The sequence below is a fragment of the Protopterus annectens genome, chromosome 12.part0, assembly GCF_019279795.1.
Source record: "Protopterus annectens isolate FY-2018-M chromosome 12.part0, PAN1.0, whole genome shotgun sequence".
NCBI classification, from domain to species: domain Eukaryota; kingdom Metazoa; phylum Chordata; order Ceratodontiformes; family Protopteridae; genus Protopterus; species Protopterus annectens.
Window position 1 is genome coordinate 35,141,844 of NC_056746.1, and position 27,563 is coordinate 35,169,406.

Sequence of the window (27,563 nt, forward strand, 5' to 3'; positions counted from 1 at the left end):
GGGGGTGTGAAATGAGATCCAGGATGGGATCCAGAATCCAGGGCGGATGAATCAGGTGAGACCATAGGTAAGGGAACCACGTCTGACGAGGCCAGAATGGGGCAATGAGGATCATCTTGCTCCCCAACTGACTGGCTTTCTGCAATGGTTTCAACATCAGGGGCAGAGGCGGGTAAGCATAAAGCAGACCGGGAGGCCTAGCATGAACTAGAGAGTCTCTCGGGGACTCTCCCGGAGGGGGGATCAGAGCGAAGTAAACGTTGCATTTGGTATTTGAGGGAGAGGCAAAAAGATCAGAAAAAGGTCACCCCCATTGGGCAAATACCTGCTCTGCAACTAGAGGATTGAGAGACCATTCGTAAGGAGTCAGGATAGTACGACTGAGCCTGTCCGCTAAAATGTTGGACCGTCCCGGAATGTGCTTTGCGATCAGAAAGCGGTTGCTGGATATCGCCCATTCCCACACTCTCATGGCCTCGCGGCAGAGAGGGTAAGACCTGGTTCCCCCCTGTTTGTTGATGTACCAGACGACTGACATGTTGTCCGTCTGCACCGCAATCGTCCCCACCGGAATTGGGTTGTGAAGTGCTTGCAATGTCAAAAGCACCGCCCTCATCTCTAGGACACTGATATGCAATGAGGTCTCTATGTCGTTCCACGTGCCTTGGACTGTTCCGCCCGAATAGTGCCCCCCCCCACCCCAGGCGAGAAGTGTCCGTGGTCACTGTGGCGACTGGCAGAGGCAGCGAGAAGGGGCATCCCGTATGGAGATTGGGGGGCTGGAGCCACCACACGAGCGACCTTTTGCAAACCCTGCTTAGGGGAATGGGATGAGACAGGGGATTGCGAGATAGGGACCATTGTACCTGGAGGGTCCACTGTATGACCCTCATATTTAGCCGGGCCAATGGCAGCAGCGGAATTGCTGCCACCATGGACCCTAGAGCCCTCAGGACCAGTTCCGCCGAAGGAGCTTGAAGTAGAAGGATGGCCTGCACGTGCAACCTCAGGTTCTGAAGCCGATCTGGAGTCAAGAAAGCAAGCATCAGTCTGGAGTCCAACCTCGCCCCTATGAAATCCAATACTTGTGTAGGAGCCAGGGATGATTTGGCTATGTTGATGGTCAACCCTAAGAGTGGAGCCAGATTGAGGAAATAATCCCTGCATGAGCAAAGAAGATGCCTTGTCGGGGCGGTAAGGAGCCAGTCGTCTAGGTATGGAAAGACCTGAATTCCCTGGAGTCTCAGGTGGGCCGCTATCGCTGCCAAGACCTTGGTGAACACCCTGGGGGCTGAGGTGAGACCGAAGGGAAGGGCCCTGAACTGGAAATGGCTGGCTCCCAGCCGGAAGCGGAGAAACCTCCTGGAGCGTCTGTCTACGAGAATATGATAGTATGCATCCTTGAGGTCTATTGAGCACATCCAGTCGTTCTCCCTCAGTAGTGGGAGAATAGATTGCAGTGTGACCATCCAGAACTTTACTTTTGGTACTGCCAGGTTCAAGAGAGAGAGGTCCAGGATGAGCCTCGCGTCCCCCGTCTTTTTTGGCACCAGAAAGAACCTGGAGTAAAACCCTGATCCAAGCTGATCTGGGGGGATGGGCTGGATGGCTCTTTTTTGTAAGAGCTGCTGAATTTCTGCAGCAGCCACCTCCCTCTGATTGGGTGGTACATCGGGGAGGCTTCTGATTCTGGGGGTTACAAGAAAGGGAATTTGGTAGCCTCTGGATATAACATGAAGCACCCAGCGATCCGTTGTTATTGACTCCCACATTGCTAGGTGCCTCGAAAAACGCCCCCCGACTGCCTCCAGAGTGGAGCAGCCAGGAAACCCCTCAGGGGTTCTGTGTGGGCCTCTCAGAGAAGGGTTCTCTGGACCCAAAATTCCTGGGACCTCCTCTGCCTCTAGGGCAGCGTCCTCCCTGTCCTCCTCTGCCACAAGAGGACTGGTTGTCCGGAGCAGACTGGGATTGATGCGATTTCCGGAACCACATTTTCTTCTGACCCTTTTGGTTCTTGGCAAAGGACCTCTGGGGAGCAGAGAAGCGGACTCCGACGGCAGACGTCTTCCTGCCTTTCTCGCTCTGGACAAGGGTGTCGCGAACGGTTTTGCCAAACAATGCAGAACCATCAAAAGGGGCATTCGCAAATGACGCCTTAAAGGGTTCCAAGAAGTCACAATGTCGGAGCCAGGCTTGCCTCCTCATGACCAGCCCGACTCCGCTTGCTCTAGCGGCTCCCTCAGTGGCGTGAGACAAAAGCCGCATAGAGGTGTTGGAAATAGAATGTAGGGTGGACATTCGGGAGGAGTACAGTTGCTTGTCCCCTTCCGACATGGACCCTGGGGGGGAAGCAGCGTATTCTTTGATTAGATCCCGCTGCATCCGAATGACGTGTGCCATATAGTTCAGGGCCCTCATGGAGAAATCGCTGAACTGAAGGCCCGCTTCCCAAGGCGGCCCATCGAGCGAGACTCCTTGCTCGGTGGATGAACCGCGGGGCTCTCCTGAGCCAACTCTCTCTTGGTGGCTGCCGCCACCAACATGGCATCCACAGGGGGACGTCTGCTCCAATGGGTTCTCTCTGTCGGGGGACTCAAGATTTTGTCCGGGCGCTTGGGAACAGGCTCTACAGTGTCCGGCTCCCTCCAAGCCCTAGTGGCTATAAGATCCACCAAGGGGTCGGGGGGAGGGGACACCCAAGAGGTAGATGGCCCTGCCTCGAACGCCTCTAGGAATACGGACTCATCGGAGGAAGCCTTGGGGCAGACCACCCCCCCCCGATTCTGAGCATTTCCATGATGTCTCCAAAGGAGACATCCTCGGGGGGTGACCTTGGGGAGCCTTCCCCTTCATCCAAGTCTGTATCTTCGGTGAGGGACTCAGGGGAGTCCACGTGCCTCCTCTTGCACTTCGACTTGTGAGGAACCTCCTCGGGGGGGCTGTCCGAGGAGTCCTCACCAGCAATATCATGTTCCAATGGAACACCTAGAGGCGCTGAAGCAGGCTGCCCCGAAGGCCGGGTGAGGGGAGCCAGGACCAGCTGAGAGGGAGTGCAGGGGGGAGCCAAAGCCAGGACCGGAGGCCTGGATGCACACAACAGTGCCCTCTCCACCACCGCAAAAGCCGAGGGGGAGCCGCTCTCTGACGGATCCGAGATCCGACTCCCGCTCGGATCCGAGGCGGGGATCGGACCCGGAGCCGAGACTATCGGATCCGAAGGACCCACGTGCTCCGACCCGGATGGGGCCGAAAGCACACCGAATCCCTCGGATCCGAAGCTCGGCCCACGGCTCCGAGAGGTCGGATCCGACAAACTTGAGGGAACCGTCGGAGCCGAAGTGCCTAGCACTGTCAGCTCCGACCCACCCCCGGATCCAACGCGGCTCGGCTCCGAAAGCTCCGAACCCCGAAGGCGGGTCGGAGAAGGAGCGATAGGAGCAAAAAAAGGGGTCGAGCTCCCCCCCAGAGGGGGCGGAGGCAAGAGCACTCCCATCTGCATCTGGGCCTGGATGAACCTCCTCATCATCCGGTCCATGTCTGCATCTGACATACTGAAGGTGGACCTCGAGGAGGCCACCGAGGCAGGCCTGGAGTGCCGCCTCGATGACCTCGACGGGGACCGGGTCACCTCCTCCTCGGGTCCCGGTGAGAAGCAAGGGGATCGGATCCGAGGAGGAGGCGAACCAGAAGCCCTGGAGGGAGAAGCCCGTTTGGCAGGCGGGGCCGAGGAGGAGCCCTCGGCCCGCCGCTTAAGGTGCTTCTCCCTCCGCTTCTCTTTCCTGGCCTCCCTCTCCTCCGGAGCCGCAGCGGGAGGTTGAGTCCCGGCCGGAGGGAGGGGGGCAGGAGTGGCCGCTACCAAGGACTGGGTAGCGGTCACAGAAGTACCGGAGGCCGGAGACGGGTCTGGGGGCAAAAGGCCCACCAGAATCAGCTTCGACCTCCGGCCCTTAAGTGCCCTGGGGTTGAACGCAGTGCAAATCACGCAACCCGAGGAGAGGTGTTCAACTCCAAGGCACCTAACGCACTGGGTGTGGCCATCAGCCAGTGAAAGCTTGTCAACACACTCGGTGCATTTTGAAAAAATGGCTTTAGGGGCCTCCGACATCACTAAAAGGAAACACACCCGCTAGGCCCCTACACACTACACACACACACACTGCGACCAGCGAGGGCAGGGAGGAGAAATAAAAGGTAAAAATTAAGCTAATTTAAGCTAAAAGGAGTGAAATTAGCGCTAAGGGAAACCTAAACACACACACAGACACTCGTTCAAAAAGAGTATAAGAAAAAAAGTGAAAACTTTCTTTTCTCACAAAATCTGACCAAGAGCTCTGGAATCTAGCTGTTGCTTGAAGAGTGGCAAACTAGATCTGAGGTCAGTCAAGGTTGGTAGGGGATTATGGGTAAAGGGAGGAGCTAGGAGCTCGGATCTATGCTGTGATAGAAGTTGCCGGCTTGGATCCGAGATCGGATCCGTATCCCAAAGGTTGCTGACAAATGAAGTTCCTACTTCAGATACTATGTTAGCTAGTAGCTGTAGCATAGTCCAGATACAGGCTTGCTGCTTCTGGAACTGTATGCAATAGTTTGTTTGTTCTCAGCACATTTTCCAGGCTATCTTGGACTGGAAGGGGCCAATCTGCACTTTTGTGAAAGAATTGTGCTGAGTGGGACCTGTCTGGTAAAGGGAGGCTGATCTAGTATTTGGAATAAGCATCCTCATTGGTCCTTGCGACAACCGGCTAATATCCCACCAAACTGCCACCAATAATGTGAAGTCCCCTACTATCCTGGATCAGTAACTAAGGAGCTTCAATCCTTACTACTGACTCCAATGTGAAACCATCACTTAAGCAGGAGTAATATTTCACAATTTCCCCTAACAGCACAACAGGAACATGCTCTATAACCTGGGACTGGGCTGTTTACTTCTGCCCAATCCTAATGTAACTCCTTATTACACATTTCAGAGTAATGTATCCAGCTTAAGACCTCTGATACACTCACACTTAAATTAACTGAATCTTGCATATCCAAACACTTCTGGGAAAGACTGACACATATTTCCAGCTGCTTCCTCCCCACAAATGATATGGTAAAATGCTGCCACCAATTAGAACATCTACATGTCCTTTGAAAGGGGTGTCTAGTTATTAAAATTAGATATCAAAACAAATGGTAGCATATGACATAAAGCAGCCAGGCTTTCGGAGTAGCCCAGGAATTATCAAAGCAGGTATAAGCATTCTCAAATCACTAAAGAATGCACTGATTGACTAGCCACAATGTAAGATAATAAAAATATTTAATAATGAGCAAAATGATTAAAAATGTAAAAGAATAATTTCAATAAACAAACAGAATTCAGTCTCCAGGAAAATGAAATTAATACTGAAGGATAGAAATCCAACATTTAGAAAAACTCTAATTAGATATAATTCCTTATCTAACTGAAGAACACTGCCCCTGATCTAAACTAAATATTACAATAGAGCAAAGGCAGGCTTACAGTTCTTGTTGAGTCCTTTGGGTATCCACTGCTCAGTACAACTGTGAACACAACTCAACTGTGAACACAACTGAACACAACTATAAATGACTTCAATTGTCTTCAGCAGGCTCTTTTATAGACTAGAAAAACTGTCTCAACTGTTCCAATTCTTATTTTTATTTAATTCTTTGAAAATCAACAAACATTTGTTTATTTTATTTATTTATTTATTTATTGCATTTGTTAACCGGAAAAGTACACTGGACCAGAAATGAGCCCATTTTCAGTGGAGGCCTGGGGAAAAACGCTCCACAAAGATACATACATACAAATCTCTACAATATACATACAGAGAGAATAAAACAAACGTCATACAGTACAGATACATTGCATGAGACTGGTACATAGAAGCCATGTAGCAAGAAAAAATACAATCATTTATGTATAAAAATCATGTAGTAGAAATTACATTGCAGGAATTTGTGTAATAGAAGCAACATTGTTTGGAAAAGAAAAATACAACCACTGACATGTAGAAGTACTGACACATATTTCAGGGATGATGTTTGAGAATGCTATTTACGTTGGTATATATGGTGTTTTCAGGTACACAAGAAAGTAGTATAGTTACAGGTTTGTAGCTGTAAGGAGATTAAGCACAGAGTGAGTATAGAAGGGGATACACACACACATATATATATATATATATATATATATATATATATATATACATCTACAGAAATGTAGCTGTGAGGAGACTGAGCACAAAGAGAATACAGAAGGGGATATAAGTTTGGAGATAGGATAGAATTGAAGAAAGTGACAGGGAAGCAATTAAGTAGGCAGAAAGATGGAGAAGATGTTATAGTTAGAGGTACAGCATTGGGAGGAGAAGTTAGGAGATGTGGTTGTGTGAATGGGAACAGGAGCAAATCCATTTGGAGGAGAGATGCAGTTTGATGGAGGTTTTAAAGGAGGGTATGTTGCTGATTGCTCTGAGTGAAAGGGGGAGATTATTCCATGCCTCAGATACATGGTAGGAATATAATATTTGGCCAGCAGACAGCTTGGGTTTCTCTATGGATAGTAACATTTTGTTTTTGGACGTAAAGGGTCGATTTGGATGATATATGGATAGAATGGAAGAGAAGGAAGGGCAAGTTTCAGGGTGGTAGATGAGCTTGTGGGCTGTAGTTAATTATAAGAATGTGAGATAGTATTGAGATTCTAGCCAATTAAGTTAGTGCAGAGAGGAACAATAATGGGTACGATATTTAGCATTTGTGGCAAATTTGGCTATTTTGTTATAGCAAGAGTAGTTTGGTTTGCAAGGAGGACAGTAGTTTTATGAGGATAGGAGCACTATATAGAAGTGTTGGAAAGAGGAAGGATGTGGCCAGAGCCTTTTTAGCAGAGAGACTGAGAAAGTAGTTGTGCCTATACAGGGCACCTATTTTTTGATTGTTTTTTTGATGTTACTATATATGTGCAGGTTGAATGTTAAGCTCTCATCAATGATGGCACCTAGCAATTTGGTGCTGGGGACAACTTCAATGATAGTGTCATTTTGGGAGTAAATGGAGAATAGTGATCTGTCTACAGAGCATAATACAAACATGAATCCATAAACACATACACAGATAAAAAAGTTTTAAAGTATTAAAGTCCCATCCTCTTTCAGTCTCTGACAGTAAACATTAAAATTATATCCTGTCTTTCAGTCTCTGACAGTAAACACAGAGTATCTGAACACATTCCAGTGACATCATCTGTAGATCAGCTGACTCTGAGATAGTCTGCATTTAGAATCTCCTGCACAAACATGCATAGTTAGACATGTAACAGAACACTGTTCAACTTTTTTTAAATGTCCTGTACAAAGTATTAATCAACATATAATAACTTATTTATAATACCATAGCTAGTCATACTGGCATATAATACACAGGTTAATCTAAAACTATGTACAGAACATCAGCCAGACATGCTAGCACTGATGACAGTGTCTAATTTCTTCACACACACACCCTTTGACTCAAGCATGATTTTCAAGAGACCCTTGAAAAATGATGCTTTAGAAAAATGGGTCTGCCTGGGAATATATCAACTCATTCTTCTCCTGGACAATCCATCTGCTTTGGCATTATAAACCCCACCCACAGTGTTGTGTTGTCATGTCATATGCTTACAACCCTAGACTTCACCTCAGTAACATGGCATTCTGCTTGCTGATTCTATTTAGCCATGTTACAGGGTTATGATCTTGGCCAAAATGGAGACAATTCAAATTTTACCAAACACCCTAGTTATGGGGGATTTCAATTATCCCACCATCAACTGGGAAACCTATGCTAGCCCTAACTCGCTAGCACAAAAGTTCTTTGACTTCATGAATTCAAACGCCTGGAACAAATTGTCCATGCCCCAACAAAAGGAACAAACATTCTAGATTTAGGAGACAGCCTGGGATGTCATCCGGTAACATAGAAGCTATGTTTTTTTTGCCTTGGACAGGGCTTTGAGGACCTGCTCTTCAGATATGTTGAGCGGGGTGGGGGGTTCGGGAAAAGTTTGTTGTAAGTTAGGGGGGGGGGTAATCGGGTGAAATTTTCAGTAAACTTATCCACTAGCAGGTTTGCTATCTCTCTGGTGGGTCAGTGTATGTGGTACCGCTGGCCGCTAGTTCTGCACATGCTTGGGTCCTACCCTTTATGTTACATATGTAGCTGTAAAAGGCCTTATGGTTATCCTTGGCTGTACTTGCTAAGTTTCTCTCATAGGAGCCCTTGTAGGACTTGACAAGTTGTCTTATTTGCATGTTGAGGCTGAGGAGGGTGCTTTTCCATTGTTGGAGCTTTGCCTTTGTTTTCTTGGACAGCAACTTTTTGCATTTATTGTAAAGTTTATTGATGCTGGATGTCCACCATGGCAGCTTGTGTTTTCTTGGGGCTCTGCTTTTGATTCTTTATCATACAGCCAAGTTTATACACTTATGCAAGTGATTGTACAGGGCTTTAGTGTAAGCTTGTAAACCTTGTAAACTGCAATAGCCTGACATTTGAACAAGTAACCCTTGTAAAAATTCCCCAAAATTGTATACTGTTGGTCTGTCTTTCCTGCTAAACATAAGTGAAATTACAGCGATGAGTGCAAGTAACATGCAAGTAACATTAAAATTAAAGTACTGAGTGCAAATAACACAGTGCTGAGTGCAGATTTTAGGCCCTTACATTCAACTTATCTCTGGTGTGGTGTCTTGAGTCAATCAGGGTATTCCTTGTAACCGCTCCTACTGCCTTCTCTTTTCCCCCACCCCCCTCTTTCCTCAAACAGGTTAAACTGCTACAATTCAGTACAGGCATCATTTTCAAATCTAGGCGCTTAGGATTTCCCTCTCTCTTCCCCCCTTGGCTGACCTGGTGTGACTTAGTGTAAGTTTCTTCATTGTATGGATCTTTTACTGTTTTTTGTGTAACTGAATGACCTGCAGCTAAATTCTGGTTCTGCACAGACTGCTCTATTTTTTTCAGAGGCTCTATAAGTAGCTAGTAACTTTACTGAATTTCTGTGGTAATATTTGTGTTTAAACTGAACCTGTACCTAGAGAAAGTGTATAATCAGAGCTCCTCCTTGCTGCATGTGTTTTTTAATGTTTAAATTGCACACACACATTGAAGAAGTGCTTTTATGACTTGAATAACTTGGGCTAGCTATACCTGAAGTGCCTTTACTGGCAATTTTCCAGTTGTACAATTGTGAATAATTGATTTAGTTTTTCTGGCATATATCTAAAATCTGGCAAGTGTTTATTTACTGCATTGCTCTCTTGCTTAGGTGTCTTAGCTATAAATCTTAGTTCATTCTGAAGTATGCTACTTTACCCCCCCACCAAACCTTTCTGAATGCATTATTATATAATAACTGCCTGTTGTTGCCTTCATGCTTACCCTAGAATTTCTGCTTTTCTCTTTTCCTAGTTGAACTCTACAGTTCCCTACACAACGGTGTCTACTGGACTGCAATCAGTTTCTCTCAACATTTAAACATTGTAGGTTACACACAAAAAGCATTTGTTAAGCTTTCACTTACTGTGCTTTGTAATTAAGCAGGTCACCATATTGGTCAGCCACAGGGCTCTGTGTTTCTACTTGAGTGGTTGCCTCCTTCCCCTGTAACTGAAGTAAACTGACTCTTACATTAAGAGCTGTAATACTTACCTTATAGCTTTAGGACACCTTAGGAAACCTTGTAAACTGCAATAGCCCCGCTACGTTCGCCCTCGCTACGCTTGGGCTCTCTTCGCTACCCTCCCTGCCCCCAATTACCTCCTGCCCCCAGCACCTCTAAATTTATAGTACTATAGCCACTCCCCCACTTTCTAGATCCTATCTGCTTTCATCTGGGATAATTCCACCCACCCCCATTCTACTACCTACATTTTAATAGCACCTATTAGCTTTCAACTGGCATTCTCCCATCCCCCTTCCAGTACCTTTACCTCACCACTCTATCTTCCGGTGTTGCATCACCAGGTAAAACAGTTCCTTCACTCACTAGCTGAATCACATATAATGATATACTCCTCTTTACTACCCCTCTTGTTCACACCATACCTCCTTACCTTGTATGAAAACCAGTTTCTCACGGGATTTCAGGTCCCAAAAGGCCATACTATCACCCCAGCTGTAAATCCTTCCACCTTCAACCATACTTACAGTGCCAGATCCTATCCAACATCTTGTTCAGTCTATCAACATCTCAACCCCAGGCACATTAGCTCTAGATCCAAACACTACCACAAACTAATAAATTCCTGAAGTTCATCACCAAGTATAGACTCAACCTAATACTTGGTGGTGATATTCACCCCAGCCCTGGCCCACTCACTTCAGATACACATCCCCCCTCTACTTGTAATCTAAGCTACAAACCTACAATTAATAGGCCAACTAACTCTCTCCTAGTCTGTCATCTCAATATTAGAAGCATTAATAAGAAGGTACATGAATTGCATGCACTTCTGGATGTCCACTCCCCTGAGATTCTCTGTTTATCTGAAACCTGGTTAAAACCTAACACTAAAGACAATGAAGTGTTACCACCTGGGTACAACATACACAGGCTGGATCATGCTTTGAGGAAGGGGGTGGGGTAGCTGTACTCTATAAATCTGAGTTGAATGTCACCATAGATGTAATACAACCTCCTCAGATTAATAACTCAGAGATTCTTGCCACCAAATTGCAACTTAATAAAAATAAATGCATTAATATCATCTGTATGTACATTCCCCCAGGTAACAATATATCTACATTTGAAGATATCCTGCACTGGCTATCATGTCACTACCCCCAAGAAACCCTACTACTTGGAGACTTTAACATAGACTGGGGCACCTGTTCCTTAGAATCCCTAACCACCCATATTAACCTGCATGCATTTACACAAATCATATCCACCCCTACCAGGATAGGTAAACCCAACCAAAAAGAAAGTATACTTGACTGGGTACTCAAACAGTCACCCCCAACTGTACACCTCTGGTACCCTCCTTAATGGCCTAAGCGATCACCTTCTCACATATGTAATTAAGCACAAAACCATTAATTCCCAACAACCCTTACTCAGAAAGGTTAGAAACAATAAAAACTTTGACCCTGCCAAATTCCAACAAGAACTAAACTCATGTAATTGGTCTATTCTAAAACACCTCCCCTTAGAGGAAGCAGTAGCATACTTTAACAACAAATTCCTTAAAATCCTTGATTTGCATGCACCTGTTCGTTCAAAGAGAACCAAGGCAAAAACTGCACCATGGCTTTCTATAGAGTCTAAACTCAAAATTACCCTTAGAAACAAAGCATGGGCTTTATGGCGTTCTTCTAAAGACCCTCAAGATCACATTAAATACAGGCAATCCAGGAACGAAACCAAAAAATCTATTTTACAAGACAAAAAACAATACTACTGTAATTTACAGACAGTAAATCAAAATAACCCTTAGAAGTTTTGGGCAGGTTTAAATAATCTACTACATCCTGGACAAACTTCAACCCCAATCCCTGCTACTACTATTGATAAAACCCCTGAAGATGTTTCTGATAGTTTTAACCAATTCTTTACTGAGACAATTCAAGCCCTAGCTAGCCAACTACCTCCTAGCTCCCCTGGTCCTGAAAGTAGCACCCCTAGAAACCTACTTGCGTTCAGCTTTCAACCAGTCGCCACTTCACTTATCCGTACCTTGATCAAAAAATTAAAACCCACTACACTTTCTGCTGATCAACTCCCTGCCGAGTACCTACAAAAATCAGCTGATGCTATTGCTTACCCCGTCTCAATACTAATCAATCGAACCATAGTAGAAGCTAAAATTCCCACCATCTGGAAAATATCCTATGTAATCCCACTTCACAAAGGAGGTAGCTCTACTGAATTCTCCAGTTATAGGCCAATAGCTCTACTCTCTCCACTTGCAAAGATTATGGAAAAATGTATTCATAGACAACTCATGCACCACCTAATCCAAAATCGCCTTATGGAAGACACTCAGCATGGCTTCTGTCCTCATCACAGCACTACTTCAGCCCTCCTAGCCTTTACTAACACCATAAACCATAATCGCAACAACAGTTATATATCCTCAGCCCTCTTTTTGGATCTTTCCAAGGCATTCGATATGGTTGATCACCAACTTTTAATCCACACCCTGCAAACATTCTGTCTAGATACTGGAGCCCTCCAGTGGTTTCAATCCTAACTGAATGGTCGACAGCAGGCTGTCCTCTGGCAGAACAAACTCTCTAACCTTCTACCTAACACCCTCGGAGTACCACAAGGCTCTATACTAGGGCCCTTGCTGTTCTCCATCTTCATTAACGACCTTTATACTGTCATCCCAAAAGTCAGCTGTATCCAATATGCTGATGACTCTACTCTGATTTGCTCAGCCACATCTCCAGTAGAGTTATGGTCAGCTACTCAGACCACCTTTAATACAATAGAAAACTGGCTTTCCGAATGTCATCTGATCCTAAATCCAAAAAAAGCTAAAATGCTGTTATTTTCACCAACATGTAGATCTACTGCTTTCACCTTTACCATAACTTCAAATTATGGCACAATAATCTCCCTTGACCCCTCTACAAAACTATTAGCTGTCATCATAGATAATAATCTAAAATTTGACCTACATGTTAACCAAACTATCAAAACCATCAATAAAGAACTAGGGTCACTTTACAGAATAAAAGCCTTCCTAACCCCTCCAGCTAAAATTGCCATAGCTTGCTCTCACCTTCTTTCAACCCTTCTGTATGCATCCCCTCTACTCTCGAATTTAAACAAGACTGTCCTTAACAAACTCTCAATTTGCTACAACCACATTGCCAGGTTTGCCACTGGGCTGCCTTTTAGGACACATCATTGCATCAATCTAAATCAGCTTGGGTGGCTTGAACTACCCAGCCTAATCCAGTATAACCAACTGATTATGGCCTATAAAATCCTCTATAATCCAGACAATACTCCTGCACTTAAAAATATTATCACCCCTATAACAATCCTAGACCGCTTCGATCCTCTAACAAACTACTAATTCAGAATAGCAAAATTAATAACACAGCCGGTGATTCTCTCGTTGCAAACTCTGTAAGTAGATCCTGGAACTCTCTTCCAGCTGATATTACCTTACTTTCCACCTTAGGTCAATTTAAAACTAGACTCAAACAACATTTGTCACTTAACTGGCTATGTCAATGTATCAAGCCTGGCTAACTCTCTCTAGAATGTGTAAAAATCTGTTAACCAGTTTACTGTGTAATTTAATTTAATCCTGACTTGTGCTCAGGATTAACTGTAACCTGTGGAACTTGTTTAACTTGCTTACTTATGTAATCTCTGTAAATAGTCTGTTTGTAATATGTAATGCTGGTATTATGTAATGCTGTATCTGCTTACCCTTGGAGCTTTTCTCCCCGGGCCTCCGCTGAAAATGGACATGCATCCAGTCGCTCTATCCTGGTCAACAAATGTAAAATAAAATAAAAAAATAAAAGCTTCAGTGTAGTTACCACTTCCAGCTTGGGGTGGGGGTTGGAATGCATTTATACCTTCACCTAGGAGGGTATAGTTTGCCTTGGTAAAGTTTTTTAGTTTGATTTCAGCCTTTGTAAGTTCTGGTGTTAGTATCAGCTCAAAGGTGACTGATTTGTGGTCAGTTTTAACTAATGTGGGTCCAACAGTTGCAGGAGTGCACCTGTTTGACATGTTGGTGAGGACCAAATCTAGGAAACTATTTGCTATAATCTGTCTCCTAAACAGCCTAAAGCATGAACTAGCATCACCACTAAGTACCCTTTTCAATCATAGCCTCACCACATGCTTTCTTCCTGTGGAATGAAAAGCAGCTACAGTTAGTTCCCTCCACAAAGGTGGCATAGCAACAGACCTGGGGAATTACAGACTCATAAGCCTGACCAGTCTAATCTGTAAGGTCATGGAATGTCTCATTATGGACCTCATAAAAAAAGACATAGGTGATCTCCAAACACTGGATCCTACCCAATTCGGCTTTGTGAAGGGCAGATCCTGACTGTTAAATCTGTTGGATTTCTTTAAAAGTGTGACCAAGGTGGCAAATCTGTGCACACACATACCTCAACTTGGCAAAGACCTTTGACACAATCTCACATTCAGGCATTACCGATAAACTTAGTAAACTGAATGTAAACCCCTTCCTTGTAAGATGGGTTGCCAACTGGCTCACAAACTGAACAAACACTATCAAAGTGGGTGACTCCACATCAACCAGCAGACCTGTTACCAGCCACAGGGGTCAGTGCTGGTCCTCCTACTGTTTGGTATATACTTCAAAGAAGTTCAGGTTAAACTAAGGGGTTGTGGCTGACCAAGTTTACAGACAATTGCAAACTAGTTGCAATCACTGAATCACCAAATGTTGCCAGTATACTCCAGGAGGGTCTCACACACACCAACGACTGGTGTATTAGTCATGGTTTCAAACTGAAAGCAGATAAATGCATCATCATTCCCCTTCAGCAAAAACAATGCCCCTTCACACTATCAAATCAACAGCGATATAGGTACCTATGAAGTGGTAAGGGACCTGGGATCACAAGTTGACTGTGACCTTAACTTCGACTACCATGTGTCTACTGTAGTAAGGAAAGCTTTCTACATAACACACTTGATTAGTAAAGGCATCACCTCGATAGCAAAAGAAGTTATATCCCCTATATTCAACACTTATCCAGCCCATAATTGAGTATAACATCCCATTCGGCATGTACCGTACTAAGCGCTTGCAGCAAATAGACCTCAGACGTTTCTTACATAGAAGATCAAGGGGCTCCAGCATGTGCCTTACACAGACTGACTAAAGTCCCTGTCACTATACTCATATAGACTTCTTAGGGGAGACTTATGCCTGGCCTACAAAGAAATCCAATAACCAAACCTAATGAACTTGCTGTATATCTGTAAATCAAACGGGACTAGAGCTGCCTGTTAACAGGACCTAAATATGGCCTGCAGCTTAAATAGGACATGCTGGATGGACAGATTTATCTCCCAGCAACTGCTGTGTCTTTGGAACAGGCTACCAATTCATGTGAAACAGAGCACCTCTATGACACTGCTAAGGACGAGTGGATGGAACACCGTAATTTCTTAGCGGAGATAGTGCCCACAACCCTCCTGGACATGGGCAGTCATCACTAAATGCAATCTTTGGTATTGACTAGCATTTCTATGGTACTACATTAGGATTAAATGGCTAGGATTAAAATGACCTCTGGGTCAATAGAATAGCCAAGTAGTCTCATATGATCTTACGATCCTTAAAAGTGAAATTCTCAGGCAGACAGTGTAAACATGACAGTGCTTCCCCAAATATGGACACAACAGAAATTATATACAGTGTAAAGATGGAGTTATTCGCACAATAATAATACAAATAATATGTTAACCAAATTAACTCACTGGACACACAGCCCTTTTTCAAAGGTGACCTAGGAGCAATGTCTAGTTAAGTAACGTGCTCAATGTCACACAGCAGAAAAATGTGGGCTGAGGGAATCAAACTCTATACCACAGGAACTACAACTTACAAGCTTAACCTGCGCACTGACAGACTCTGTGCTGTCTGACATCTGCCCTAACTGCCAGACATATCTCAAATCCCAAACTAATTGCAGTCAACAGATGAGTCTCATGGCATATTTTTGCTGGAACTCTTCTTTGAAATGCAAACTGTTTTGGAGAACTAGTCCTATATGGCTAAGAGCCATTAGGAGATAACATGTTTTACCATATGGTTAACAAAAAAAAATAAATAAATAAATAAAAAAACACAGATTCAGTTTTTATGGCTAATAAGCCTGATAACAGTACTCTTTTTGATATAATATTAAATGGAAAAGTATTTATTTCTTGAGAAGTGATAACTGAAATGTCGATGCAATGTTTGGTGTGGTGCTCCAAGTCTGCTAACCTGAAATATTAAAAAGACTTTATCCAAACCTAATAGAGATAATGGTCTCCTCCAAGCAGGGTCAAGTGTAGGTCGGAATGACCATTCCATAAATTCATAAACTAGCCCTAGGACTTAGAAACATTACTGCTACAAGCAGTATTTGGCAGTGTGTAGGTCGGAATGACCACTCCATAAATTCATAAACTAGCCCTAGGATTTAGAAACATTACTGCTACAAGCAGTATTTGGCAGTGTGTCGGTCGGAATGACCATTCCATAAATTCATAAACTAGCCCTAGGATATAGAAACATTACTGCTACAAGCAGTATTTGGCAGTCTGGATTTTCAGTTATCACGATAGCGATAATATCTGATTCAGAGGAACAGTAATGATATACTGAGATATACCTCAGTTGTTGTTGTTGTGTCTTTCAGCTTTTCCCGGTTAGGGGTCACCACAGTGGAACTCCGGTCCGCTAATGATTGGCAGTACATTTTTACGTGCCGAGTAGCTGGCCCTGACGCACAACCTTCAACGAAGGTACGCCCATTCACGCATGTCTCCACACAGAAGACGCTCTAGCTGAGAATCAAACAGGACAACGTCTTACTGTGAGGTGACAATGCTACCGCAGCAGCACCACCGCAGCGGCTAATTACTATGTTTTTGTATTGAACACAAACACATTCACAAAACAGAATGATATAAACACAAGTGGATGCACACACACCACACAAAGAAACACACTCACACACACACGCACACACACACACACACATATATATATATATATATATATATATATATATATATATATATATACACACACACACACATAAATAGATGTGGATGGCTTCATAGTACCTGCCTTTACTTAACCCATCCATACGAGTGAATGGACATGCGCCATTAAGACAGCCTTCATTTTTTTCTCATCCCAAACAAAATAACCTGATCTGATTTAGCTGAGTGAGTTATTTCAGTGACACTACCATTTCTGGTGGAGATTACATGACTAATTACCATTAGTTAAACCCCCAACTGCCAATATTTGCATGTGGTTTCACTGGCAAGACCTCCATCTGCAATGCAGCTGGTGCAGTGTGGTAAGCCTTTCTGAATCCCAGGGTATAACACTCATAAAACATTCAGGTTAGCAATACAAAAGTACCTGCAAAAGGCTAACAGCTTGACCACATAAATATGCTTTTCTGTATAAGAGAGATGGGCCGTCTTTCTAAATAATCATGGAGCTTGACCACAAAAATATGCTTTTCTGTATAAGAGAGATGGACCGTCTTTCTAAATAATCATGGAGCTTGACCACAAAAATATGCTTTTCTGTATAAGAGAGATGGACCGTCTTTCTAAATGATCATGGAGCTTGACCACAAAAATATGCTTTTCTGTATAAGAGAGATGGGCTGGCTTTCTAAATGATCATGGAGCTTGACCACAAAAATATGCTTTTCTGTTTAAGAGAGATGGGCTGGCTTTCTAAATGATCATGGAGCTTGACCACAAAAATATGCTTTTCTGTATAAGAGAGATGGGCCAGCTTTCTAAATGATCATGGAGCTTGACCACAAAAATATGCTTTTCTGTATAAGAGAGATGGGCCATCTTTCTAAATGATCAGGGAGAAAAAAGTATGAAAAAGAAAATGTTCACATCAAAATGCAAGACAAAGTTGTCCCACTGCCTTCAGACTTTTAAAAAGCTTAAGGATATTTGATAACAAGATACCCCAACATCTTTCACAGAAAATATCATTAAAGCATGTCAAACTGCTTTGGAGTAGCATGTTTTGATAAATATGAAGCAAAAAGATACCTAAACAGTTATATAACACAAACATTTGGAAATGGATCAGAAGTAAAAAAGTATGGGAATGTATTTATAATAACAATGCATTTATGTGAAGAAGATATCTAGCTGAACGGTTCTGTGGACAATCCAAGTGCCAACAGTTTGGATATTAAATATATTCATAAGTATAATCAAACTGTTAAAACATTGTGAAAGTGAAAAATGGAACTGTAAATGACACTTAAACCTAACATAGTATCCTAACAAAAGCATTGCCACACAATCATCTGACTTTAACCAAATTACATTCAGAAAATAAACATGTCAGCTGAAACACTGAGAAACTTTTTCCCCTATCTCTTCCTGGGGGAAGTTTTCATTCTTTCTTAAAAGAGTGGTTTCACACATGTAATCTCACATAACCATTTATGACAGAATTGTGCAATAATCATTACACAGTATGTGGTACAGGACGTCCGAAAGACAACATGCAGAAAATATGGCCAAAATTCTAAAGATATGTTATAATCATAGTAAATGACTGATAAAGACAAGTTCTTACTTAGTACTGGTAACTATTTGATATTCCAGGACTCGTAACTGTAAACACCAGAACAGTGAGAGCGAAAACACAAAAATGCAACATGAGAACAGCGATGTTTGACATCCACTGCTCTGCATTTTTATTCTTTTTTTTATAATTCCAGGACTTGAAATTATGAGTCTTGAAATTAAAGTAGGGAGGTCTTCAGTACCATCAGCCCAGACCTGGGAAGATAAAAATGTAACTTATCAAACTAACCCTATTAATTCATCTCACTGACTCTCTTTCTCTCTTTTAAACCTCCTCTTTCACTCTTCATACTAGTCACTTCAGCTTTTTTTGAAATTAGAGTCCTTCATTCACTTTACCAAATGATTTCTCTATCTTCCATTGAATCACTCTCCTCATCCATAGTTTCTTATCAAATATTTCATTCCGTTCAACTGGAAATGCTGCCTTTTTCTAAGCCCCCATCCTGGTCCACCTATAACATTCAGATTACTGGAAAAGCGACCATGCTAGTGTGGAGCCCTAGGCAGCTGCCTAGTTGGTCTATGCCTAAGGCTGGCTATGATTTCAGTCTCCTGCTATCTTTCAATAGTTCAACAGTTTCTCTTGTAACCCTGGCCCACACTAGATATTAAAATATTTCTTTTGGCTGTGCCACAAACACCACTTCCCATGTTTCCGTGTCTGTCGTCTTCAAGGCCTTCTGACATATCTATCTTTATCTATGCTTTTTCTCTATAATCCTGCCATCTTCCTTCAAAACACCCTTTCAATGGTCCCTCCTCATTTCTCATTATGAAGTGTTTCTTTTTTTCCTTATTGGTTCCTCCTTTTCTTCTTATATTTGTTTTATTGTATAACATGACAGTAGATCTCTTTTGGGTGCATTCATTTCACTTGTAATCACACAAGCAAACTTTATTAACCAGTAAGGTTCACAGTCAAAAACAGTTTTCCAACATTTTCAACAGTCATGCAGTAAAACATTCCAGAGTTGTTCATTAAGCCTCTATATGAGCTAAGTTTTTTCTTTTTCTCACCTCTGCAAGATTCATGTAGTCAGCTGTAAAGTTGAACTCCTGCTTTGCACCTCTAATCCTCAATACAAATGCCTTTGTCCTGTCAGTGTTCTCAAGATAGAGGTCAGTTTTCAGAGGCTGATTCCACAAAGATGCAATCTCGCTGTAGCTTCTAAAGACATTGCCTTCCAAATGATTAACTGTTGATGCCTAAAAGGCAAACAGAGATGTTAGAGTTAGCTTTAGTGTGCTGTTTTCACTGCACTGACATGACGGGTCTGCAGAAGTCGTGCTGTGAAAGGGCACTAATTGCCATATCCAAACAGTACTTTTAACATTACTTCAGCACTTAGAACAAATGATTAAATACTGAGGGTGGCCTAATGGTTAAGGTGTTTGCCTTACAAACACAAGGTGCAGGGTTTGAGTCTCAGAAGAGATAATTGGCTAGGCTTACAATGGCTCGCAAGGGCAGTTAGCTTAGTATTAACCTATGAACCTATGAACCTATGAACCTATGAATTTATATAAAATCTAGTATCGGCATTCCAAGATAATTGTATAACAGCAGCAGACAGCCTGGAAATGTTTAATCCCGTGTTCAGTTCCCAATTCCTCTATGAAAATTGTGAAAAGGACAATGAAGAGACGCACTGCAGAGAAAAGCAAAGCAGAAGCAGCCAGCCAGAGAAATCCCACTAGATTCCAGTGAAACACCGGATGATGACGTAGGAGAATGAGTCCATTCGACCACTTGGAATGTCATAGCTATTTCAAATGTAACTTGTAAGGGAGAGAGGTAGTCAGACGTGCAGCAGTAATGCCAGCAGGCACACAGCATGCCTTGATGTCACACTGCTCTTCTGCAAAGAACAGAATGTGCTGACGAACACAAATCTGCAAAGTAGGGGGTCAAGTCTCATTTCTGGTCATTAACTTTTCATGTTAGTCAAAATACTTATCATTCTGCAGCAGTAACTTCATATCAAGGAGTCTGATATAGCATCATAGGATCACAGGTTACATGGCTAATGACCCCAAGGCCCTTACAAGTCTAACCAAGTTTTACCCTTATTTCCACGATCATCACTTACCACCCCTGTCCAGGAGGGACACAGGTGGAACCCCTTGGGTGAATTTACGGTTATCCATCCGATAGTCCGCATTATATTTGAAGAGGGTCCATGACATTCTCTGTTTGACAAAGTTGGAGTCTGTTCCAAAGGTGTGGTAACCTCTGGGAGACAAATCTGTCCCTCCAGCAGGTTCTATTAATTTCACATTCCAGGTTAAGGACATTAGAGCGAGTAATCCGTGTACGATTTGACTTACAGATACGCAGTATTTCCAATATAGCAGGGTCAAAGATTGCCTTATATGCAAGGCAGAGATCACCTCTGTGTAGTCTGTATGAAACAGAATAGAGTGACGGTCACTTCAGATGATCCTCATAGGACAGATGCTGAAGACCTTGAATTGTCCTTGTGAGGACCCTTTGTGATCTCTCCAAGTGCTGCGAGTGCTTGGAAAGGTACATACCAAAAGGGGCATTGTATTCAATTATTGGCCTGATGAGGGAAGAGTATAGGGAGGTTACAACTTCTTTTTTTCAGGTGGCAATGCCCTTACTTATGAGATGAGCAATATAGAATGCCCTTCTTACACTTGCGGAGACATGGTGATCAAAGGTAAGGTTGCTGTCAACCTGTGTGCCCAGGTCTCTCACCACTGAGTGCATACTTTGGGTATTATTATTGATGTGGTAATTAGCAGGAACATCACTCTTACTGAAAGGGATGATTATACATATTTTTGTATTGAGTTTAAGGCCATGCCTTTGGCACCAGGCATCTATTTGTGTAAGACCCTTTTGTAGGATGTTGATATTGTTTGGAGATTCTATGACCGCTCCCAGTTTGCAGTCATCAGCAAACTTTGTCAGCCACAGACCTTTAGTTTTAGCTTGCACTTCTGAGAAATAAATTCCAAACTGTAGAGGCACCAGGACTGATCCCTGTGGAACACCACTGGTTACAGGTCTGCTGCTTGAGATGGATTCCCCTATTTTGACTATATGGGTTCTATTGGTGACCCATCTAATGATATATAGATCGATATTGATACCTATAGCTGGGTCAAAGGCCTTGGCTAAGTCTAGGTAGGCTGTATGCAGAGATTTCCCCTCAACAGCCTTGGTGACTTTCTCAAAGAAGTCCACTAGGTTTAACAGGCAAGATCTCCCCTTGACAAAGTAGGGCAAGTGTTTAGAGGTTACCAATATCTTTGTTGATAAGGCCCATGATGATTCTCTCCATGGCCTTGTAGATAAGGCTAGTCAGGCTAATAGGTCTATAGTTCCCAGGGTCAGTGAAAGCACTGATGGTGGTCTTTTTCCATTCATCTGGGATGAAGCCAGTGCTTAGACTATGACTGAAGAGAGTACCCGATGGCGTTGTTTATTCTTGTTTGAGCCTATGTAGGATGCAGCCTGGGATGTTTTCAGTTCCTATGGATGCTGTGTTTGTGACCTTAGAGAGGGCATTCATGACCTGCTCTTCAGAGATACAAGGTAGAGATCAGGTGGTAGGGATGTCTTGGGGTAAGTGTGGTGGGGACAGGGGAGTGAAGTTTTCACAGAACTTGTTTGCTAACAGCTTAGCTATGTCCACAGGCTCTCGGTACATGTGGTATCATTAACCATGAGTTCAGCACAAATCTGGGCCTTTCCTTTTAGGTTAAGGATGTAACTAAAGAATGCCTTATGATTGTCCTTAGTCGAGGAAGCTAATTTGGATTTGTTGTTAGCTTTGGAGTTCTTCACAAGAATTCTTATTTACTTGTTTAAGCTGAGGAGGAAGTGTTTTCACTTTAGGGCTCACTCTCTCTTACTCTTGCACATCAATTTCTTCCTCTTATTGTAAAGCCTGTTTATGGCAGTTGTCCACCAGACAGGTTTACTCTTCCTTGAGGAGCTTGTTTTGGTCCTATCAGGTACAGACGTGTCAATGCAGTTGTTCAGGTGTTTGTATAAAGCATTTGTGATATGAGAGTATTTTGTTCCCACAAACTATGATTCTGAGAAAAAGATTTGTTTTGCTTCATTTGAGCATGTTTTAATAGTTAAAAAACAATTGCTCAGTTGATAGTGGTCTGCCGTAATAAGTACTCATCCCAAATAAAAGAGGAGCAAATGGGCCTAATTTCTTAGAGAATGGTTAGAACAAATTGGGCCTAATTAGTTACAAAATGGTCGATGTTTGGCAAACATCAGGGCATAAACAAAAAGAAAACAGCAAATCAAACCTATTCTTTCCAGTTGTGACATACTGAGTACTTAGAATACAATTACCAGATAAAGAAGAGTAGGGATAGGCTGAAGAAATGAATTTATATGTGTTTATGGGCACACGGGAGTGTGTTTGGGAGGGACCTATGCCTCGATGAAAATTTAATATTCTGATGAAGCTCAGTTTAACTAAAGCAAATGCAACTATTTTTCTATCTGATGTGAATCTTGCAGTGTAAAATGTGTGACATTTGCAAAAATAAAAATGGAGTGAACTGTGTTGGGTATGTGACTTTAACCTGCCTTAAAAAATGAAGATACATTCAGTATTTTCAGCTAAAAAATTATTACCTATCCGGACACTGACTTGTTGGACTCTTACCCCCCTCCTGTTAAGATATTGTCAAAGAAATAAAAGCATCATATATCTTTGAAACCAAACAGGAAATGCTGTGTAGGACTCTTTAAATACAGAGAAAGCAGCTGCCTAGAGAGATACTGCTTTTCCTTTAGACTCTACATGTGGATTGCATTTCAGGACTGAGCTCAAAATGGAGTCCATTTTGCCTTTGGAATTACGCAACTGTTGTTGGAACTTCTACGTAAGAAATGTAGAATATCTCTATCTACTGGCAGGGAAAGGTGTGGATAAGCTGCTAATTAAAATTGTTCTTTATGATATCAGTTTAAAAACATTTATTTTCTATTTTCCATGTGCAAGATTAAATCTGCTTATATATTTGACTTTACAAAGTGCATTTCTCATTGCTATTTATATATGTAAAATGTTTTATTATTCAATTTTAAATGCTTGTGGTTGGCGATTGTTTATTGGGTTGAGAGTATATGCATTGGAATGCTGCATTAATAACTTTTGGCCTTTAACTTTTGAAAAGGAGATGTTTAAGATACTGCTGCAATATAAATATTTAATGGTTGGCAAAGTTTAGGGGTAAACAATTTTGCTTTTGTTATGTTAGTGTGGGGCATTGTATGGGTTTAGCGTGCCAACTCAGTGCAGTCTTCATGGTGCCAAATGTCCTTGCTATATCTGTGCTCCAAACAGATCTTGGGTCTTATTTTTCTTAAGTTTTCTTTCAAAAACAGAAGCACACCTTTTATCTCTCTATGGGATGATATCAGCACTGGATGTTGTAAACACAGACAAGCAAGGGACTGGTTATGTCTGCCTACCACAGTTACACCTATTAGTATTGGGTCTATATTATGTGATTGAACGTTTAGTTAATCGAATAACTAAACGTTGATCACTAAACATCAAAGACCCAAAACCGCGAACAGCAGTTTCCACTCAGGGAAACAAGTCATTTGGTCGTTACGCGGATTTTGCCCTTTCTTCAATGTGGAGCAATCTCGGAGTTGGTATATTTAGTTAGGGGGTGTGGGGGGTGAAGGCCCCTACTTCATTTGTGTTTATTTTATTATTTATTTATTTTTTTTAGGTAGGGCAACAGCAGTGTTTCCCTGTCTGGAAACTGCTGTTCGTGGTTTTGGGTCTCTGACATTTAGTGATCAACGTTTAGTTATTCGATTAACCAAACATCGATCATGTGATATAGACCCTTAGTATTTTTTCCAGTGACATCAAGGGCCTTGGAAAGTCATAGAGTAAAGCACTCTAACAAAAGGTACTGCGGTCAACAACAAAATACTGATTAACAAGACATAATGCAATGGACTGTAGTCTGAAGGACAAAGCTGCCATATGCATACTTATCAGTCTGGGAGTTGCCAAGCTGTGCCTTGTGACACTGACAACCAATGTCTGAACTAAAGGTGGTGTGGGCTGTACTTTCCTTTCTATCCAGCACTAGCCTGATGCATTTTCTATGAGGAGGAGACTACTGGGAGATTCCAAATCTCTGGAAATCTGACCAGTCACATTGACATATGCCAGAGACTAATTCACATGCTTTATGAATGCTACTGAACAAGCAATCCCCTTGATGATCATCTACAACCAGTCAGCTGATCTAAGAGTTACTTGACAGCGTTCACCCGATACTAATTTATGCCAGTTGCTGCGGCAGTCACATGGTTCTTAGTTTACACTATAGTAGAATGAGGCTTACTTTGACGGTAACAGATGGCCAAGCAGCTTCATGGATGAGGTCATGCTCCTGCCTCCTATGTGATTCTGTTGAATTTGCACATGTTTTTCTGCAGGTTCTTTAATCTTTGTTAGTTACAAGTGGCGAAAGCACTTATAATCACTAGGGCACATGCAGTGCGTAGACCAGGGCTCCTTTCCCAATTTACACATGGCCTGTTTATCAGTTCGTCGCTCCCAATGTGACATGTATTAACCATGACAAAGAGTTTAGTCAGGTAAAAGTTACACATGGGTCCAGGCAGATGCAAAGTTACTTTTATGACTATACACCTTCCAGTATGCTGTCATTAAAACCAGAGATGCTTCATGTTCCCTTAATTATAACTTTGGTCTTTCCCAGATTTATTCTGAGTCCTGGCTGTTCAAGTGATAGGCAGAGTTCAGCCAGGGTGTTATTAAGAAGTTAACAATCAGAGGAAATCTTCATGATGAGCAAATTGTCATACTGTGTACATATGAAAGCATGTTTTGCATGACAAGTGGGGTGGCAAAGGACTTTATGAGCTGCAATAATTGCAAGAGTCCAAATACACAGCCTTGCGGCCAGCATATTTCATTAAAAGAAATGGAGATAGCCCCCTTTCAAGAGTTACACAGACATAAATGTGCTGGAGAGGATTTGCAGTCCAGTTTTGGCAAAGGGTGCTCAGTGAATAGGCAGACAGGTCCTTAAGCATGAAGGTATAGATAACTGAGTAAACGGCCTTTGGAAGATCAGTGAAGATCACTTGAATGTATAGATAACTGAGTAAACAGCTTTGGAAGATCAGTGAAGATCGCCACTGTGAGAGCATGAAGGTATAGATAACTGAGTAAACGGCTTTGGAAGATGAGTGAAGATCGCCTGAAGGTATAGATAACTGAGTAAACGGCTTTGGAAGATGAATGAAGATCGCCATTGTGAGTTGTCTCACTTTCATAACAATGTGTTTTGGCTCTCCCTTTTTTAATTCATGCTATGTACGTAACAGTAGACCACAGGCGGCCATGTGTGTCTTTAATTACATGGTACCTTTATTCTGCAGTGTTTTAGTCAAGGGTGAAAGGAGAACAATTGGTCTGTAAGATCCTCGATGGTTGAAAGAACGACTGCCATGATTCAAATACAATTCACTGATCTGATTGTGAACGATGTTACCTACATTGAGCCTGAAGATACAGCAGACATACTGGCTGATAAATGTAGCTCTAACTTTACCCACATCTCCCCTCCATCTGTCTCTTAAGACATATATCAAACTGGCTCACCTCTAGCTATCACACAAAACCAAGTCCAAAAGTCCTATCAAAAGCTAAAAATAATGCATCAACGGGTCCTGACAATATCTCTGGATACATTTTAAACAGCACAATTTAGCTGCATGTCTAACAACACTGTTCAATTTCAGCCACACCCCTAGCAACACTGTTCAGTCTCAGCCACACCCCTAACAACACTGTTCGGTCTCAGCCACACCCCTAGCAACACTGTTCAGTCTCAGCCACACCCCTAACAACACTGTTCAGTCTCAGCCACACCCCTAACAACACTGTTCAATCGCAGCCTCCATACGGGTTTTGTACCAAGTGAATGGAGAACAGCTACAGTCATTCCCCAACTTAAGGGAGGACCTTCCACAGACCCAGGCAATTACAAACCCATAAGTCTGACCATCCTCATATGCAAAGCCATGGAAAGACTTATCATGGACTTAATCGATCAGGACCTCCAAACACCGGACCCATCTCAGTTTGGACTCATGAAGGGCAGGTCATGCTTACTCAACCTGGTGAATTTTTTTTTGAAAAGGTCACCGAAGAAATAGATGAAGGCAAAACAGTACACACTGCATACCAGGACCTTGCCAAAGCCTTTGAAACAATTCCCCACTCAGGCATAGTAGAAAGCTAAATAACCTGGGAATAAACCCCGGTGTCACCCACTGGATTGCCAGCTGGCTCACAGATTGGATGCAGATAATCAAAAGAGGGGAAGTTACCACCACAAAGAGAACAGTCACCACTGGAGCCCCCAGGGTTCTGTGCTGGGACCGCTTCTGTTTGGCATCTACTGTTCTGAAATAAAAGCCAATATCAAAGGACTAAGTTTGCAGCTGATTGTACATTAGGAGCAGTCACTGGATCGCCAAGTGACTTAACCATCCTGTAGGAAGGTTTGATTCAAATAAATAACTGGTGTCAAAATCAATGTCTGAAACCAAATACCAAAAAATGCATTATTGTATCCTTTGGGAAGTCATTAACCCCAGGGAACTGCCGCATTGATAATACTCTTATAAGAGTTGACCCAGTTGTTTGGGATTTGGGTAGTTATGTGGACAGTGACCTAATTTTTGATCAATATGTGTCTATTAATGTAAAAAAGTACTGGGATATTGCACAGCTTATAAACAAAGGGGTTGTGTCTAGAACTACGGATGTCAACGTCCCCCTTTACTCAGCCCTCATTAGGCCAGTCATTGAATATAATGTTCCCTTTGGCACATACCTGTCCAGACACATGCAACAACTAGAACATCCACAGAGAAAAATGACTAAACAGATACAAGGCCTAAGCAACATTCCTACATGGACTGACTCTAAGCCCTGTCATTGTGCTCTATATCCAATGGACTGCTAACAGGTGACCTGTGTTTGGCATACAAGGCATCCTCCGACCCATTACTGATGGATTTACTGCACATCAACAAGTTAAATGGCATCAGAAATAGTCTAAGCATCTAAATCTCTTCTGCAACATCAACAGAATGGTTTGGAGGGACAAGTATATTTTG

General features: G+C 42.6%; 1 protein-coding gene across 1 annotated transcript in view; it reads right to left on the reverse strand.

Moving 5' to 3' along the window:
• The window catches only part of LOC122816125, a gene marked incomplete in the record, with an annotated part of 1,432,330 nt that overhangs the window by 697,857 nt on the left and 706,910 nt on the right, over window positions 1-27,563 (reverse strand). Inside the window, 1 exon segment of the mRNA XM_044088884.1 lies at window positions 19,391-19,579. Within this exon segment, the coding sequence (XP_043944819.1) occupies window positions 19,391-19,579 (189 nt within the window).